Source organism: Mya arenaria, chromosome 9, assembly GCF_026914265.1.
Source record: "Mya arenaria isolate MELC-2E11 chromosome 9, ASM2691426v1".
Classification (NCBI taxonomy): domain Eukaryota; kingdom Metazoa; phylum Mollusca; class Bivalvia; order Myida; family Myidae; genus Mya; species Mya arenaria.
In genome coordinates this window covers 8,468,094-8,488,730 of record NC_069130.1, presented here as the reverse complement: position 1 = coordinate 8,488,730, position 20,637 = coordinate 8,468,094, and the positions used below count along the sequence as shown (strand labels likewise).

The 20,637-nt window shown below is 34.9% G+C and overlaps 1 protein-coding gene across 1 annotated transcript in view; it reads right to left on the bottom strand.

Annotated features, from left to right (window-relative positions):
* LOC128246936 (uncharacterized) overlaps window positions 1–20,637 on the bottom strand; it is a 44,214-nt gene that overhangs the window by 5,364 nt on the left and 18,213 nt on the right. Inside the window, exons 3-9 of the mRNA XM_052965497.1 lie at window positions 18,959–19,176; window positions 18,478–18,586; window positions 15,267–18,040; window positions 13,320–13,522; window positions 11,760–11,887; window positions 4,119–4,225; window positions 2,683–3,104 (exon numbers count right to left, since the gene is read on the bottom strand). Coding sequence (XP_052821457.1) covers window positions 2,683–3,104; window positions 4,119–4,225; window positions 11,760–11,887; window positions 13,320–13,522; window positions 15,267–18,040; window positions 18,478–18,586; window positions 18,959–19,176 — 3,961 coding nt within the window. The remainder of the gene's footprint in view (window positions 1–2,682; window positions 3,105–4,118; window positions 4,226–11,759; window positions 11,888–13,319; window positions 13,523–15,266; window positions 18,041–18,477; window positions 18,587–18,958; window positions 19,177–20,637) is intronic.

Here is a 20,637-nt window from a genome sequence, read left to right as displayed (position 1 = left end):
AAGGCGTAACATAGTGAATAGGTGTTCAAAGTGTTCCGATTAAGTCAACACCAGTAATTTTAAGAATTTGTTTTAAAAAGCTTCTTGTTCATGAACTAAGATAATTGTATGTACAGTTAGATAGTAGTAGTAGTAGTAGTAGTAGTAGTAGTAGTGGTAGTGGTAGTGGTAGTGGTAGTAGTTGTAGTAGTAGTAGTAGATTTTGATATATTAAAAGTATTATTAGTATTGTATTAGAATTATATGTATCATTGCTTTTTATTATTTCAGTAGTTGCATCAGCAGCAGTAGAAGTTGAAGTAGCAGCAGCAGCATCCAAACTTCAACCAGTCCTAGGATGGGCTAGTCCTGACTACGAAAATAAGATTTGAACATACTTGGTAAAAATAACTCGTTCAAATGGTCACTGACGCATCTTGGTTTTGACTGATTTATGACAATTGCTTAACTCATCTTACACAACAAACAAAGGCTTCGTCACGATTGATTTCACTCCATTTGCTTCAAAGGGTACGAACAATGTTTTCTGTATTTATATTCCATGAGTTTTCCGTATAAAAATATAACCCGAACCTAAAGATTGCTTTTTTGAAGACAAAAACGCTTGTCTCTCCCATTGTGGTCGCAGCTAATCAAGAATCATTAATCAATAATCGACATAGCTTTTCTCATAACTAATGAAATTAAAATGATGATGATGATGATGGTCACTGCGACCTTAACGTTTGACCTACTGATCTCAAAATCAATTTGGTCATTTACTTATCATGACCAACTGGCATACCAAGTATAAAGTTTCTGAGTGCAAGCGTTTTTTAGTTTTTGAGCGGAAACCATGCATAACAAGACCCAAAGGATCTCCAGTTTATTAGCGGACATCGCATTTTCACCTCAAAGTCACCTCGACCTTGACCTTTGACCTACTGATCTCAAAATCAATACAAGTCATTTACTGTTTATGCCCAGTCCAAATCCCAAATATGATGTTCCTTGGTCTAAGCGTTCAATAGTTATTGAGCGGGAACTAGGTTTGACGTACTGAAGTACTGACGGACAGAGAAAAAACAATATGTCTCCTCATAAATGGGTGCGACATAATAAGTTTGTATTTTGATACGTTAATTTTGCGTGTCATTTCAATAACTAACTTAATTCATGGTGCCATATGTGTGACGTCCAATTACGTATTAAAAGTACGTTGTGCATATTCTGTCTTGTAAAAATTTCTCAATGTTTTGAGATATCACCAAGACATATGATAATTTTTAATTAAGATAAAAACGTAACTTTATTATCATGACTAAACATCAAGTATATGATATTAATTTGTTGTTGGTCGCTACCGGAAGGCAGTGAAGAAAGTTGAAATGTTCATCTCGACCAACATTAGTTAAATGCAGGGAGTCGTTTTTCCACTTTTCAAGGTATTCTATTAATTATCTTAACCGATAAGAAGGTTTTGAGCTTTTTTACGTTTCAAAATGGTAATTTAGATCGATCGCGGAAAGCAGTATAATGAGATTATATTAGCTTTAAGTCAACCATATTTTCATTCGGCCAATATTTCATATGAGTCATGTCACGTTACTAATGAATATGATATAATACAAAACTGCCTCTCGGCAATTACAAATATTTTCTTCGGATATGTTCGGATCGCTAATCACCGCATATAAAATATACACGAAAAACGAAAATATTTTATATCGTTATTGTTTGTATTGTGTCAGCAGGCCACAAAAAGTTGACATGTTAGAAAGTGTTAATTTATGGTTAAATGTATTGTTGTCGTAAGCGTTTCAAGTGATAATAAATAATCCCCTACTGTCCTGAACTTTGGCGCCGGAGAGAACGTCATGTAAAATGACATAAAAGTACTCATAATATATGAAGCCTTTCGATACACATTCAGAAAAGTATTTTCCTTCTACGGCTCATGGTCCCGCTATCTATCTGTGTTTGAATCAATTCGTTGAAAACAATCCCTCTAGCGATGCTGCATGAAACGAGTCTGGACTCGAGGTTGATAAATCTTGTTCCATGACTTTGCAGTCATTATGCATTGGTCTTGTGAAACTTCGGTCCCGTTTTGTTAATACTATACCGCCGATGTGGCTTTTTGTGAATCTCGCGACTTAATAATACGAGGGTGGATAATATTGTGTTGCAATCATTTCATTTTACTTAATATCCTAAAATTAGCTAGGCTTAAGTAGACAAGCAATACTGTGAAAACGAAACAGCGCATTCATTGTTGAAAAGTAAACAGCCAAATGTTGAAACAATATGCAAATTGGATCGAATATAGAAATGCATTTCTCAGGGAAAAACCAAAAAAAATGGACCTCTTTTGGTCAAATGTCAGATGCAATATAGTTTTTTTTCAAAATTGGATCGCAAATAGTACTACAGATTTATCCCAGAACATGACTTTAACAAAAACATCTATTTTAGTCAACTTTACGTTTCAATAAGGTTTGGCGGTTTAGAGCTGTTATCCACCAAGTCAACTGCAGGCAGAACTTATTTAAAAAAGGGAGTAGTTTTACGACAATATCTTATTTTGAATCACCTCCAATATTGAAAAAAGGGAGTATTTCTTTTTGCATACAACCTCCGCATATCCCATTAACTTGATTCGAACTCACAGCTCATGATATAGAATTGACTAAAACTACTTACTGGATCCATTGACTGGTTTGTTCGCTTGCAATTGTTTTGGACCCTGGCTGTAGATATATGACACAAACGTTGCTGCAACGGTCTGAAATCTCGTAGAAAGATCTTGTAATCTAAGGCTTCCCATGTTTTTCAAAACGTCACCATCGCCAGGGACAGGGAACAAAAAACATCTCCGTTTGTCCTGAGGAAATAATTTCCGGATGCATTCACGGGGTTTGTTGAAAGAAACACCTTTTTCTGTTTTACTTTCCAAACAGTTTTCAAGATACTCGTCTGATGTTATATTCCTACCATGTCTGGTCAATTTCAATGAAAGATCTCTCAAAGCAATCACAAACCCGGGAAAAACGCATTGCAAAAGACTGTTTCCCTCATCACATATTCCGCCATATTTGATGTTTTTCGATATTTCAGAAACATATCTACCCCATTAAGGTTAAATCATTATGGTAGTTTCATAGTTCATATTGATAGACATCGAGACAGCGAAACGGTTTCTTACGTCTGTAAGAGGGCACTTTTGAAGAAAAAGCGAGTAACCGTATCTGACTCATACGACGATAAGTGTATTGCATATATAAATGAGCAAATAAATGCATTAATAAATGAATAAATACAGATTTATAAACAGATAAATATAAATATGTTTCCGAAAGATAAACATTAGATTATTATCATGGCCTTTCTAAATACAATGTATCGGCTAGTGGGATTACTTGAAATTCTCGTGCACGGTCCGCTTACAACCGTAAGAAGACACTTTTTTAATAGCGTTGCTGGGGGTATAGTCGTATAATGCTTTAAGTCTGGTTTATAAATGTTTAGAATGTAAGATCCAAACAAAGGTGTTGAAAAAAATAAATTTATATATATATAACACTATGAACAATTTAAGAAGAAGACTGTGTCTGGACTTTTATAACGTGTAAGGTCTATGAGAGATATACTTATAAGTTCTGTGTATTGTACTTCCCGATGGAAATTATGCAGATATAACGAAAGTACCCATCTACCTCTCTTATATGGGTTAACTGACTTTTGACGAATGTTCATAGTCTCAAACACTTGCCTTGATGACCATCATACTTGTTGGCAAAACTCATTCTTGCCATAACTCTTATAAAGGGCTAAATGGCTTAAATTAAATTTCCAAACAAATATACTCGACATAAATTAAGGTCTGTTTGGTTATATAGTACTAAATATTATTTACATATATTCAATGTTGTGTTGCTGAAGTGTATTGTCGAGTCTAGGTCTTAAAGTCATAAAACTCTTCAAAGCCCGTGTTCAATAAAGAGATACACATGTAAAAACATTTTGATTAGCTCCCTGCGAATGTTTCCAAATCATAAATACCTATATTTAATAAGACGTTGTGGAATAAACTTGCTGCTAAACGTAGCGGATACTATAAGCAAAACTATAAAGGATACTTGAGTTTGTTGACACCATCCTGGTCAAACACTCCCTTCATGTTGTACACTAGTGTGCTGCACAGCAACGTAGCAAGTGTGAAAATGCGGTTGTCGTGGTTTGGGTCCTGAATACACAAAAAATGTTTAATGATTTAAAAAAAGTACAATGCTTTCATTTTTGTTAATGACAAAATGACAGAAAATAAATTATAGGTCGTCTCATTTATCGCCAAAAAGACTGATTTTTTATCATTTTAAACAGACACAGTCACCACTCATTGTCATGGATCAATACTATTTGCTTGAAGACGGGTTGTTTTCCAAAAACAGAATGAAGACCACGCTTGGTTGTCGACAATTTTTTAAGTGGGCATGGCAAAAAAGTGATTTCTCCCGGAAGTTAATACTACAGAGTCATACATTTTAAAAGTATATTTTATAGTTGATATAACATATAATTTATGTTCGAACAGTTGTTTTCGTCTGCAGTATATTTGGAACGAAAACGATTGTTAAAAGATTCAGCTTTAAGTTAAACAAATCGATTAAAAAATCGATTTTTTTTTAAATGGTAAGTTTTCCCAAAAATATCTGTATTTTTAAATATCTGCAACCCTTTCAAATATCCATTTATTATTTTTGGTAACATTCACCGGTTTAAAAGTGATGAGTTAAATTTGATACCCTTGATTTTAAAAGTAGTTCTTAAATTTGATATTTTCATTCATTAGTTTGCAGTGAACATATCATTTTTCATTTTTGTTATTTCACTTATTCAACTCCATGTTACATCAAAAGACACGAACGAAAGGTAAGTATTATTTTTACTCAGTTTTTATAAAAAAAGAACGAGTGACATTTAATTATCATTCATATATATTTTTGAAAGAACTGTGTTATTGTCGTGCAGGAAATTTTGATCACTCAAAAGTAGATAAGCACAATCTATGACTTGCATTCTAAACATTAGATCTTCTCTTAGAAATAAGATATATCATTCGTCTAAGAAAATACTGTTTAAAACTTCACCTTTGCGGAAATACCAACGAGTGCAAGAAATGTTCATGACCAGTTCTTTATTTATAATTTACTTCATTATTTTCGGAACATTAAGGAAAAACATCTTTTATGTTTTATCTTTAATGTTTTACCGTTTATTTTTAAACAAAATAGAATTTGAAATTCTAAAACAACTATTTCTGCGTTGTCTGCAAGCAATGAAATCTAGAAAGAAGCTAATATTTGTATTTAAAATGTATTTAATAACCATTTAACGAAACTAATATATAAATTTCTGTAATAAATTAAATGTAATATAATAAAAACAATGACAAAGAATTGAAACAAATTACGAATCTCAATATTCAAATGTTTTGATAAATATTCTCGACTTTCCGTTACTGAGTCCTTACAGACATTAAACCAATAATTTATTTGGTTTTTAACACCCTCTGGTTATCCATAATTAACATAAACTGAAACATAATAAAACAAGAGGCCCAAAAGGGCCTATGCTCTACTGGCATGGCTTTTGTGGTCATATCAATCCAGAGCATGTATGTATGGGTAAAAGGCAACAGACATATGGTTTATGTTTTGTGTTTGGCTTACCTGAAAACGTAGCACGTTCAACATCTGAGCCCAGAAAGTATTGTAAGCAGATTAGTTCCATGAACTATTTTAATATGTGCCAAGTGAAAGTCATCTGACAAAACAAATGCTTTCAAAACTGTACTCATAGTAAAAATTTCTGTAGTTTTAAAAGTTAAAAAAAGTTGGTCAAAAGGTCAAAGTCAAGGGCATCCTAGGACAACATTGATCAATTTGAACAAACATTCACAAGCAATTGTGCTGAGATGGATCCAACGAACACACAAAAAGATTTTTAAACCTTTCCAGATTTATGTTTACCAAACCTGTGAACCCTGGGTGTGGCCAGTAATGACACCAGGTGCATAACTTAAACATTCACAACCAATTTTGTTAAGATGAATGCGCAAACTACAGAACTTAAAGCTAAAAAATGGCCTTTGGGCTTTCAACAAGAACAAGGCAGAGTAATTCACAAAATCAGCTGCAGAAGCAAAAAGCAAATTGTCTCTCAAAATCCTAGACTTGCAAATTGTCTCCCTTAACTCTAGACTTGAATTTACATGTACATGTAACCTTGGCTAAAAATAGAATTCGCTCATGCAGACCTGGCTAAAAATAGAGAGCATATCTTTAAAACTTTCATGGCCCATAATCTAGGCATTCATGGGCGGATCTGGCTGGTTTTCGAAAGGAACCGAGCTCTAATGGATATCTAGATACTGTACAAGTTTCATTGAGATACAATAAAAACTGAAGACTGTATCGTGTTCACAACTAATTGTTTACAACCAATTGTTTACACAATAGCATTTTTTTATACTATCAAGGGCCATAATCTAGGCATGCATGGGCGGATCTGACTGGTTTTCGAAAGGAACCCAGCTCTAATGGATATCTAAATACTATACAAGTTTCATCGAGATACAATCAAAACTGAAGACTGTATCGTGTTCACAAGCAATTGTTTACAGACGCACGAACGCACGACCGCACGACCGCACGGACGCACGGATGCACATACTACGTACACATTACCATCGCATAAGCTCTTCTGGCCTTTGGCCAGTAGAGCTAAAAATACCACTCTGCATCAGCAGACAATGGTTTAAAACTTTTTAATTCTTTGGTTTATCTTTAAAACCGTCTTTGGCTGGCTCCGAATGTTCCGGCATGTGAAGTCGTTTTCTTCAAATATTTCCAAATGATAACCTAACGCATATGGAGGCTATTCGTTGCCAAAAGTCCAGACGTGTATGTGTGTATTTTAGGTTTGTAACATTGATGATTTACCAATTTACATTTTACAACCGCCAACTCATCGGTTGTATGTTTACATTTTACACTGCACATTTTCATTTTTCATTGTACCAATTGGAGTTTTATTTTCGTTGCATCTATTCAACAGACGATTCAGTCGTGTTTATAAAGTAACACACGCCATTCTGTGAAAGTCACATGCCGAGTTTTACATTGCGGTGTGTAGAAGACAGATTTCAGTTCGTAGTTCTTCAAAGTACATTGTATGGTGGTGACTTTTCATTCGCAGTTCAAGTTTAAGTTTATGTTTAAGAGATGAATTTAATTTTATTTTAAGATAGCTCCGCCTTAACCATGTCTTAACTCCGCCTTAACCATGTCTTAACTCCTCCTTACGTCTTTCGGAAATTTCCGCTATCACTCGGCTCTATTTAAACCAATTATGGATGTTTTGGACCATGGACATTGCGAACGTTATTATGGACATTACGAATCATCTATATTATGACATTATGGACTATGATTTGGAAACAGGATGGATTATAGATTATTTCATGTCGAATAAAATAATATATGATATTAAAACATGTTTTTGTCTATATAATAGTAATTAATACGCACATATGACATGAAATAAGATGTCCGCTTGATACTTGACTCAAACACAACAGAATGTAAGTCATTAGCATTAAATTATACTTCAAGAATGAAAAGTCACATTGTCTTATTTTTCTTTTAAAGCTGCACTCTCACAGATTGACCGTGTTGACAACTATTTTTATTTTTTGTTTTGGAATTAGCTAATTTTTGCGTAAATGTCTGGATACCAGTGGTATAAGACTGCTGACAAAAGATCAGATACAGTTTTACGTTCGCAAATTGATGTTTTATGGCTAAAATTGACACTACAGTAACGTTTTAAGATAAATGAAAAATGTCGGCAGTTTTCCAAACAATTTAGATCTGTTTTAGTATGAGTAATCTTATTATTTGTATAGAAAGCATTGCTGCCAAAATCAGCCGAGCCTGGGACAAAAAAAAGGTTGTCAAAACTGTCAATCTGTGAGAGTGCAGCTTTAAATTACTATAAACACTATTTTAAATTCTACCATTAGAGGACACTTTCTTGCCTTTTTGCAATGTTTAAGATTGCAAGTAATATTAGATAATTTAAAATTTACGAAGAAAAAAAATCTAAATTTTCATTAAGTTGAAATTATTCACTAAGATGCCCCAGAGGTTTCTTACCTGGTAGCTGGAACTGTATGGATAAAATACACTTAGATTACAACTTCCCATAACTCGTACATTATACTGTAACGAATATTATTTTTATAGGTAATTAATAAAGTATTTTAATGAAGAAGTCAATTTATTGCTAATAAACAATTACTACTTGCTGCTACCTTTTATACCCCACCCACACTCAACAGTCAGGGCTTTTTTTCACATTTAGGTGAAGCGGACCTAGCCCTTTTGGAGGGGAAAAATCGCGCGTTTGTTTTTCTAATCTAAGACTCACGATATCTATTTTTCATGTTCTTGAAATCCCCCACTTGTTATGGTTCACAGTGGCAGTGGTGCATTATGGCGTAATTAAGACAAAAAAAATAACCTTTAAGTTTACTTGCGGGCCTACTGGGGGGGACACAGGCCCTACAGCTCCCCCACACTGAACGACCCGCCCATGGTCCACTTGTAAATAAAATAAATGAACAATTTTTGCTTGCTTGGGTATATAAGTAAAAAAAGCAACTGACAGTGGCAGTATAAACCTGGGTCCGTGAGCCTAGCTCAGATACACCCAACTGCAATTGACTAAATAATATGGTGAATTATAACCCATTTAGGAACATTTATCGTCAAAATAAAATAAAAGATGAAGTGAATTTTAGTTTTTATTGAGTACTCGGACTTACAACCGGAAATTTACAGGAGGTAGGCGAAGATGTTATCTCCCTTGCTTGATTCGACGGAAATAAACGAAAGAAAATCTGATTCGTTAGCTTCGCCCATTCACCTTCGTTTCTTTCGGTGACATTTACCATATAAGGTATAGGCGAAATCGTCTATCCTTGTAATTCTGAACTTGTCAATTGACTTTTGTAAACCTGGACTTGTTGGACTGCAAATGTTCATTTTACGAATGGGAGTGTCGACTGTAGGATTACAGTTTTACATATGCATGATTCGGCTTTCTAAATTACATTATCATATTGTTAAAGGCAAGTTATACGATCTATGTTTTAGTGAGTTTATACAGGGTCGATCTGACAAATATACATTTTGACTACTATAATGACAAATGACAAATCAATACTGAAAAGCTGACGAATAGAAACAACATATAGCACGTCTACATTGACAATGTAAGAGATATTTAGTACGATTAAGAAGCACATTGTGGGAATTACACGTCTGGACTTTTGGCAACGAATAGCCTCCATAAACGCATGTCGTTTTTATTTTTAATAAATACAATAAATGTTTTTTTTATTTGTTCACAGTTTTAGTACAATGATGCTGTATGTTACTCTATGACCACTCAGTCTTAAACTTTTTATTTTCTATGACAGGCTGTGATGCTGATAGTTTCAAGCAATAACTGCATGGTATCTTTGAAAAGTGTTTGCATAAGGTACTCTGAACTGTATTCATCCGTGTGCAGATAGAGTTGGGATCTCTAATCATTCAAGTACTTGGGGTTTACCTATTAGTGTATTGTCCGGTCTACAAAAACTACAATATCCAAAAGTCTTGTCCGGTTTACAAAAACTACAATATCTGTTTAGTTTGATATCGCACACTCATAAATTTGGTATCGATGGAAAAAGGACATAAACATGCATTCAGTGAAAAACGATTTTGGAATTTGAGCCAGTACCGCCGGTACAGTAATGTGTTGAAAATTGGCATTGGAGATTTGCAAGGCACAAATGAAACCCATACCGGACACGTCTTTTGGCCATTAGTATATAATTTGTTTTATTATTAAGTTTCCTCAAGTTAATGCATACTTTGATAAAATTTTACTAACAATCCTTTCATAAACATACCTAGTTTTTTTATATAATATATATGCACTGTGTTGTTTGTGGAGTAGTGTGCTATCGTTCCTTGTTTCTTGTTTATGATTTTTTTTTTGTTTTTATGTTCTATGTCTTTGGCGTTTAACCTGTGCCATTAAACTGAGTTTATTTTTTAACCTTTGGCTACTGAGCTTGTTTCTGTAGTAAAGTATTGGTTAGAGTCCACCGAACTATTAATTGATTGTTCAATATTCCGTGAACATTTTTGAATGTGAAAATAATTTCTTAATTGGCAGTATTATAGCAAGTCACACGTTCATTTCACATTTTGATTTATTGGAAAAAAGTAGTTTATTTCCGTATAAATATCAAGAGGAAAATGTAATATTTAATCTTGATTTTGTGAATAAAAATCTGGAAAAGTTACGGTGATAAACATGATTTAGTTCTTCCGTACATTTTGTAAATGGATCATAAGCAGCGCATGTTCAACAGGTAGGCTTGTGATAAAAAAAATATTATTATAATCGTCATCATATAATCCAATTTTTTAGCACGCCATGGAAGTATGTAAGAAACTCGCTTACTGTCATATCTTATGAAAATGTTCAATAAATTTGTGTATTGTATGACGAATCGTATTCTATTGATATACATTATTATAAAAGCAAGTCGAATTAGTCAAGCATTAAATTAAACACATTATTACAGTGCGGGAGAGACTTCTTTGTATTAACACTGATCCCACAAGCTTTATGATATCAGCGATTTGAGTGAAGAAATTCTGACATGATCGATGGGTCTTAAATTATCATGGAGACAGTTGTGTGGTGCCCCTACGAATTGCTACGATCTTTTTAAACCGTAGCACACACTAAGTGCAGTCGTGACTCAATCGGGCATAGTCTTACTTGAAGCAGCGAGGCATCCACGGCCTTTTGTTGATATAATGAAATATCGAGCTCGATCTTGTCTTTCAGTTTTTGACGAATCAGTACAAAATGTCAATTCTTTTCTACATTAAAAAAGAACGAATTGCCACCCAATTAGGAAATATAAAATATATTTGGCGAATGGTGAGGAATGTAAATCGGTGCTTTTCGTATTCGCATCGTGGTACAATTGCCAGAATTCGTTTTGCAAGATCATTAACAAATATATTTTGGGACATGTGTTCCCGATGTATCACAATTAATGTCTATACGATAAATCGGGGATTACACAGACAGTGAAAGATTGCTTTGAAGAAGACCATCTTCGTTTTGCATATTCATGATACTTAACCATTTCTAAAACAGGATTGCTTTGAGCAATTTATTTGCTTTTAATTTGGTTAAAACATGAAATGTTAATTATTTGTTGCCCTTTGGTAAGCCTTTGCGTATAAAAGACATGCGCATTACCAAAGTATTAGTTGCTTTCAAAATTTATAGTATGCACAAATCTCAGATACCATTTGTTTGTTTGCAGTCGCTTATCAGACAATCCAAATTCATGTTACTCTAATCAACCGCAATTGTTAGGCTTCAGCTTTAGTTAAAGACTTTTGTATGATATCACATGACTTCACATAGGTCCATGTGGAGATCAATATCTTACTCGTATGCACCAGATTTCAAAAATAATTTCATCTACATGTACATGTAAAATTTCAAAGGATTTGCTTCGTAGTATTGATCAACTGTTAAATACGTGCATTGTTGAATGAGACCATATACTTTGTACATTCGAACTCTAAACATACAACTAAAATAAGAAAAAGCATATGCATACTGTTTACCTGTTCAAAGTCTCCTGATCCTTCCGTGTCCAGAAGCATAAGCACAGTGTCCTTTTGTGTCGGATGATCTTTACACCAAACCCAGATGCCTTTCGTCGTTGAGCCTATTGAGTTGCCGATTGCAAAACCTGCATTTTAAAAATACTGTATAAGCTTGCTTTACAACATGATCAAAGCTCAACCAAACAATGATTTAATGAAATAGGCAAGCCTCGTCGAAGTCAGCTTGAACTTGAAGAAAATAAAGTTAAATTTTAAGCAATCATATTAAATTAAATTATTGATGTTTTTCAAATGATTTTACACATACATCCTTCTGACATTAGTTCACATGAGAAATGGTTTTAAACTATTAACACGTATAAATAGTCTTCTAATAAATGTTTCATAAAACAGGATAGAGAAAACATAGCACAAGGAGAAAGACACACATGATGAACACCCACATTATTCAATTATACTTTGTGATGTTCAGAAATGCGAGTTATGTTTGAAGTTTGTACACAACTACTTAAGGTAAACTTATATTCAAGTCACCGTTATATAAACAGAGAATTAGTCAATATCCATTGTATATTAGTAAATGTACGACTAATTTAATACTGACTCAAGGTTGTCATTATAGATAATTGTATTGTTAATATGATTTATCTTTTGCTGATTTGTTAACGGCAATTTTATTAGTGTAGTGATTTGAGGAATAGTTTGAATATAAACCTTTGGCGGCATTGTTACAAATAAATCACTACCTAGTTGAGTGGCAATATCATACGTAACATTTCGTTTTAAAATCTGACATTTAAGGATATTGAAAGACATAATTAAATAATTGGAATATTTGACTGTGTTTGTTTTATATATTCTGTTTACCTATAGTTTGTGTTTACATTAGTTGTATGGATGAGAAACGTTATTGTAGTATAACTCAACAAACGCCCGCTCCGTGTGGATAACTTTATTAACACCTAAAAACATCGTCACGCTTCCAGCCGGATCGTAACACAGGGAGATGCTCGCGCACTCCCTGCTCAAAAGCCCTCACCGACTAGCAGTCAGTATATTACACACCGCACTAGACAGGTTATGCAAGTACCACACGGGTTATGCAATCTAGGTAAATAAACCTAACAAGTTGATATGTCCCTTGGGTGTGGTATCGGTAACACTTTGGTATGTGTTACAGTTACGTTGAAATCCAAACGAATCATCTTTTTGGTCTGTTTTGTTCTGTTCAAAAACGAATTTCCATTCTTCGAGTGGCAAATATTAAAGAACGGAAAACACTATATAAATGATTCAATGATATCGTGCCTGCTAATTCCGTATCGAGGATAGATATATTCGAGATATAGATCTCTTAAAGTATATAGTTTAGCCAGTTGTAATATATGGGCCACTATGGTATTAGGACATTGAAACGAGATAGCCACAACCTGTTGTTTAGTCGACATTTAAAAATAATTAGTCACTTGTGCATTTTAAATATGTAAAGGTTTATTTAATATTCATACTTATACAGACAGAACACCGTGTGTTATATTCATATGATACAATATATACCTGTTTGTGAGTCAGCGAGAAGATTCATCAAATATGATTTCCCTGTTCTAAACAGACCCGCAATTGCCACGATAACACACGGCTCGTCTATGCGGGATATCTCGTCAAGGACATCATGGCAGACTTCAAGGATATTGTACTCTTTAGTGATAATTAGGCGCTGAGGTTTTTTGAATACGCTGGAATCGTACTTTGACAGATACCTGAATATGATAACAGTTTTCTTTTAATGCATGTCTTGACTGCTGCATTTAAAGTGACACTCTTAATCAAAATCAATAAATAAACATGTATAACAAACATCAATTTTGACTAATAAACCTTTAACTGCTTTCTAAATAATGCATTCATGGAAAATATCGTATACGTATTACTTATAAGGCGACTGTAACCGTGTATGTAATAGCAGAAAGCGCAAAATATTAAATGATTGGTGAATGCTAAAAGATTTACTGTGATCTACTTTAGTCTCATAAGGCCAAAACAAAATGTCTTTTTTCTGGTCACATGCCTAAAAAAAAACAGGGTCGGTAGGTAGGTGTTTTTTTTTTTTTTTTTTTTTTTTTTTTTTTTTTCAAACCTTTGGAATGAAATAGTATAGCGTTTGAAAAATGATGAAATATTGTCTGCCAATACAACATCATCAAATATGGCTTAAAGGAAACTGGACACAAGTTTATAACCATATTTATGTATTTATTAGTTTAACAGAACAACAACAGCACTATTACATGACAAGAAGCAACAAGTCCAAGACTAGAATTTGAAATAATCTCAAGAAACAATTGTCATTCTTTGTCAGAAAACAAATTTAAACATGGATGGAAGAAACCGTAATACTGGGTATTTAAACATCACAGAGACAAAATATCATTTTATTAGATTCAGTGATTTATGCAATGCATAAAACTATGTCTGTGATAACCTTTAGCTGTATATTTTTTTATGTTTAATATGAAAATTTTGAGTCAGATATTTATCTAAATATTTTTTTCACAGGTTTTATAAAAAATGATGTCTTTGTTCTGATCATATTTACACACACACACACGCACGCACGCACGCACGCACGCACGCACGCACGCACGCACGCACGCACGCACACACACACACACACACACATACACATATATATGAAAATAATAATAAAATGACATGTGTTTATATGAATAAATCTATAAACATTTTCACCTGTTCATTATTCATTCAAGACTTCCCCATGTCCCATCCCCATAGAACAATTTATCAAAGTATATATATATATATATATATGCATTCATAGCCAAAACAGTGAAAACTTAGATCTGTAACATACTATGTTAAGCAAACAGATTTGACCCTGATCAGACAGCTCATTGAGATGTCTTATCAGGGTCTACTCTGTGTGCAAAGGCATGCCAAAGGGTTTCTGAGGTAAAGGGTAAACATCACAGAGACAAAATATCAATTTATTAGATTCAGTGATTTATGCAATGCATAAAACTATGTGTGTGATAACCTTTTTGTTGTATATGTTTTATGCTATGAAAATTTTGAGTCGAATATTTAACTGAATATTTGTTTCACAGGTTTTTATAAAAAATGATGTCTGTGTTCTGATCATATTTATACACACACATATATATGAAAACAATAATAAAATTACATGTGTTTATATGAATAAATCTATAAACATTTTCACCTGTTCATTATTCATTAAAGACTTCCCCATGTCCCCACCCCATAGACCAACTTACTTAAATGAAGTAGTTGAGTCATACACTGCAGATATGTAACATACTATGTTAAGCAAACAGATTTGACCCTGATCAGACAGCTCATTGAGATGTCTTATCAGGGTCTACTCTGTGTGCAAAGGCATGCCAAAGGGTTTCTGAGGTAAAGGGTAAAGTTTACTACTTAGTATGCACGGTTAAGTATTGAGTTCTACTGTAAACACGTCATTACTTTTTGGCACCAAATGGACGGGCATGAATTAGTTCGAGTCCCTTCTCAATGCAAGTTTCACAGGTAGGCAGCACAGTTTTGAATCGCTTTTTCAACTCTGCATCAACTTTTGCATTATCTGATGCACAAAAGCAACACAGATCAGCCTTGGCAAAATCTGATCTGTAGAATGCAAGCTCTGCTGAAGTCTCACATGTAATACCAAGCCTGACATGGACTTTGTTGTGTAGAAAGCTATTGGGCACAGTAATGAATGAGCCACATGTATATTCATCCTCTGAAAGCAAAGTAATAAGCTGCATTTGCTGCCTTTCCGTGAGCTTGCTTTTAGCATATAGAACTCTAGGCTTTGTACACTCTACACACTCTACAGAGTACCTTGCATTTTGTGCTGTGAATATCGAGGCATCGACATCCGTCTTTGAGAAAGCTGTGGCTGAATTCTTTTTAAGAGCTGTAACCCCTACAACGTTACAATTACCTTTAGCTGTGGGTGCGGTATAACTTGGCCTGTCATGGTCGTTTGTATCCTGCCCCTTTACTTCGGCATACGACTTGTAATGTTCCTTACTTTCATCTCGAAAAACAGGATCTGGTAGCCATTCAAGAAGTTCCTGAGGTGTACTTACTGCTGTACAACAGGCAGGATCCCCACACTTTCGAATTTGGAAAGAGTATTGTCTTTGTCGAGTGTGTTGGTCAAACCATGTTTGAAAGGATTCTACTGACTGGGTGTGTTTTTTCTGAAGTTTGCTCAAATCAAGATCAGGGAACATACCTGCTAGATGTCTCTTGAACAAGTCAATGTCATCATCACTTACGGGATCCTCTACTTTAAATGAGTTGCCCTTCAGTGACAGTCTTGAGAATCTATTTTGTACAACCCTTTGAATAGGCTCGACTGAAGAGACCCATTTGTCTTTGAGTTCTGGCTTTTTACCTACCAACTCTCTTATGCTGTTCATGCTGCTACAGCTTTTGAACACCCCGTCATCATCAGCTCGCTCCAGGGCACAGTTTTGCAAACCCAAGTTGAGAATGCTCATTATGCGTTCTGCTGGGTTGCACCAGCTGTTGCCTGGTGCACACCTGGCCAATATCAACATGTCCAGATCCAGCTTGCTGAAAAGACCAATGTTGGCACACTGAACACTTACCAAATTGTTCCTTTGGTCAGTGCCACCGTCTGTGTATCTCAAAAGCACCTTAGGCGTTGGACCTTGTGACAGTACTTTTGTCAACAATGCAGAATGACGAAAAGCACTAGATGTATGGAAAACTGAATTATTGACATGCACAGTGCCAGACACAAACGACTTGTCAGTACTGTCAGGAACATCATTGACTAAATACACGGATGGTGTTAGACTACTGCAATGCATATCATGATCAGCGGCTACATTTTCCATTGATGCAGGGGTAATGGTTTGTTTGCCTCTCACACCGGTGGAAATGGGTAATCCAGGATTGCCAACAGGCACCTTGGCCTTGTCATCTGAACAAACAAGCATGCCATACTTACCAAGCTCTATGGCTTTACTCTTCATGTACTTGTACATTGCAGCACAAAAGTGCTGGTCCTGGTGAGCTAATCTTAACTGCCTCCTTTGGATTTTGTACTGAACAGGTATTTTACTAGTGAAGTTCAGTGCTGCATGTGCATATGGATTTCGTGGCTGGAACTGTAACCTTACCAGACTTTTTGAAGGGACAAGCGTTCCCTCAGGACACTTGTCGGCTGCCTCAACAATCATCTCTTCCAGATTGATCCACTGACTAAGGTGAAGGCCACTGTGCCGGCGATCATCAACTGCAGTGTATGACTCAACTACTTCATTTAGAACAGTAAAAAAATCATCAAACTTATCTGATGGTCTGCCAAAATTCATATCCCTGAGGTCTGCAATCAGTCCCGTTTCACCAAGGGCAATAAGCCGCAGCCTCTGTTCCATTTCTGGGTTACTTACCTGACTTGCATCAAGGGCCAACTCTTTATATATGAAGTCAACCACACTTGGTTTGAGAGTTGCTATATTGCTCAATTTCTGTTTGAAATATCTTTTTTGATATCTTGCGTGAAACTCTGGGAGCTTATTTTGGACTTGTGACACTACTCGAATAGGGTCTACTAAATACTCTTCAGAAGAACGATTTTTGATTGTTTTAGCAACAAACACTACAGACACAGAACTCCCCCCGGGACAATACTTGTACAAATCAATGTCGACAGACAGGGACATTTCTGCAAAGAATCTAGCTCTCTGTTGGTTCTTTTGAAACGGTGTTGACAAGTGTGTTTTTTCATCAAAGAAAATGGGAACATTAGTATCTGGGCACTGGGCAACAGCTTGATCAAATACAAGATATTTTTCCTTAACGAATACAGATTTGGCACGATGTTCGATTGAAATATCAGACCCTACTGTTCTAGGAGGGTGGTCAGCAGACTGCCTTTCAGATTGAGAAGTCAGCTGTTTCTGAAGATATTCCTTGTATCTACAAAGACAAGTAGCTAACGCTTCTACAACAGCCTTAAACTCAAACCAGCTACTTGAAAATATTGGTCTGTTTAAGAGGCTAAACAAAGCTTCTGAATGTGAGTGTAGACCGTCTTGGGTCAATGGTTGGGCTTTCAACTTCTTTCTCTTGAATTCGTTGTAACCTTGGAACTTCTCAAATGGCTCGGGCACAGGAACAACATCTTTGAAGCGTAATGACGTATCATTTATGGTCTGATGCTGGTTGGTGATATACCATAAAGCGTTGGTCAATACCTGCAATAGAGCATAGATAATGATTAACCTTTTACCTTTTTCATATCATTTATTTAAGAACTCCGTCCACTATGAACATTTACTGTGGGCATTTTTTTATAGCCAGGCATCTCAATATTACAAATAGCAAGGAGTTAGGACTGATATCTATACTAAATATTCTTTAAATAAGCCAACAGCTTTAAAGTCCTGATCAGATGGGTCCTATGGCTTTATCTGATTTGGGTCTTCTCTGTTTGCAAAGACATATTTATGAGATCAAATAATGGGTGAGCCCAAGGGTAGGTACAATGTGATCCTGAAATAAACTATTTGCTTTAAATGTATTACAAATTAACAAAGAGTGTTGCAGATCATGATCTGACAGACCATGCATGTATGAATATATTTAGATGTGTTGACACTTAGTAAGTACAAAATAAAATTTGATGATTTACCTGGATGATGTATGAGCCTTCATCTTTGACAGCGCTTTTGTGTAGTTTAAGGTCTCTTGACACACACATCTCTACAACGTCATTGTAAAGTTCATCTTTTCTGTTGTGACTGTACAAATAAATAAATAGGTTTGCAAATCTTATATATAAATTTCAAAATTCAAGGGATTAAACTGCAAAACTGCATTTTTATTGTTGTTTTTTAGTGTTGAAACACTTTTATAATATCGCCCTTTCATATATAAATCAGTTTTCTAAAGTCATTATTTCTGAGAATAAAATCAGGGACCTCATATTTAAACATTTTGCATTCACAGCTTATTGACCGATTAATATATATTAGTTCAGAATGTGCACAAGTCTGACTGGCAATATACTAGAGCTTACTTTAATTGTTGAGATATTAGGCCTTGATTTTAACCACAGATTAACAACATTTCATTTGTACTTTTTTACATATATATTTAAAAAGTTTTAATACCAGGTTTTCTTAACAGGATGAACCTTCGTGCCAGCCAGAAGAATATTGAAGGCATTCAAAGCGGTGGCTATTGGTACCTCTTTGGTACTGCTCGTTTCATCTGGTGTTACAGTTACACATTGCAGTTTCAGTGATTTGACAGGATAGAACCCCTTTAGGTCACCAATTGTTAGTTCTGGATCAATCTCGAATAATTCAGAATCTGGCCGTACATCGGTCTGTAAAAAAATAAATATATGCAGAGCTTCACATAAATCTCTTTTATATTTATCCAGCAAACCCTATCTTCTATGTGAGCAGGACTAGTATTGCCTCAAAAAGCTGGGTGTTACAAGATAGGATTTGATGGATACACAAAGAAAATATTTATCATGAAAACACAAAATATGTTTTATATCTGGAGCTCTTTTTATCTAAATGACCACAGTTCCTACTTTATTTATTAAAAGCAAACTGATCAAATAACCCAGATAAGAGATCGCCCCTTCATTCTTCTATCTGCTTTAATTATAGTATCGGGCACCTAACTAAGTGTAATGTCAATGGTTCTTCATACAGAAAATTAATTTTAATCCTTTAAAACATTCAAAACGAAGGTCCAAAAATGAAACGTTTTAATATGACGTTCGGTATTTGAGAGAGACGAAGTATTTAAATCCATTCACTCAGCATAATGATTCACGCTTCGTCGGCATTATTTTGCCTTAATTCGTCCGATTCAAATAAACCTTGTATATGTGTATAGATAGTCTTTTGAATTACGAAAATGTCGGTGCCAAAACTGTCATTCTCGGTCGAGGCATTATTTGTTTTACGATGGCCCTTTTACGATATCTAAACAACCATACAACTTACCGAACATTTAGCTTCAAGTCGGACATTTTCTCGCTCGCCATGTAAATCGATGAAAAGACTTTTTATTGTTGTTTGCGAATGGGCAACTTTAATGACACTACAACCGTCGAAGTGCGAACATTTGTCTATTTTTATGGCTATCAAATGCGTAACAGAAGTCGTCTGCGCAGGGCCAGCCATCTTCGACACGGCCGTATAAAAAACACGTCACGAATATAATATTACTGTCGGATAGCGCGGTTTACTCTTCGGCGCCGTGACCGGGAATCCCGGCTCACTTTACGCTAATTATAAAAAACGGTATTTACGCTATAAAAAAAAACGGTCGGGGGGTAAAAAGTAGGGTCGGTCGGGTGACCAGAAACAAGACATTTTTTTTATTTGGCCTAAAGTAGAAATACCATGTTTTATGCTCATTTTTTTCAAATAAAAGTCGGTTTCATTCATATAAACCCATGTTTTCGACATTTAATCATACGTTTTAGAATATCAAAACAATATCATTAAATGTGGTAAATCTTATTTGGGAGTAAGAGTTCATCTTTATAACAGATAATTTGGTACCTTGCACGTTTTTTGCGTTTTGCCATTTCTTTACTGCTGCATTTTTAAGACCATTTTGTTTACGTTGGGATATATCTGGTTTGTAACTCTCTCACTTCCTGTTCTATGTCAGTTTTACAGATTAACATTGGGTAACGATATTTATGTTTTACAGAACTTTATTCAAACCCATTTGCTTTCAGTATACTTAGTAAAGTGTTTAACATATTTAAACTTTTAAAAAAGCAATAAAGGAACTGCACATCTTGTTCTTTAATAAG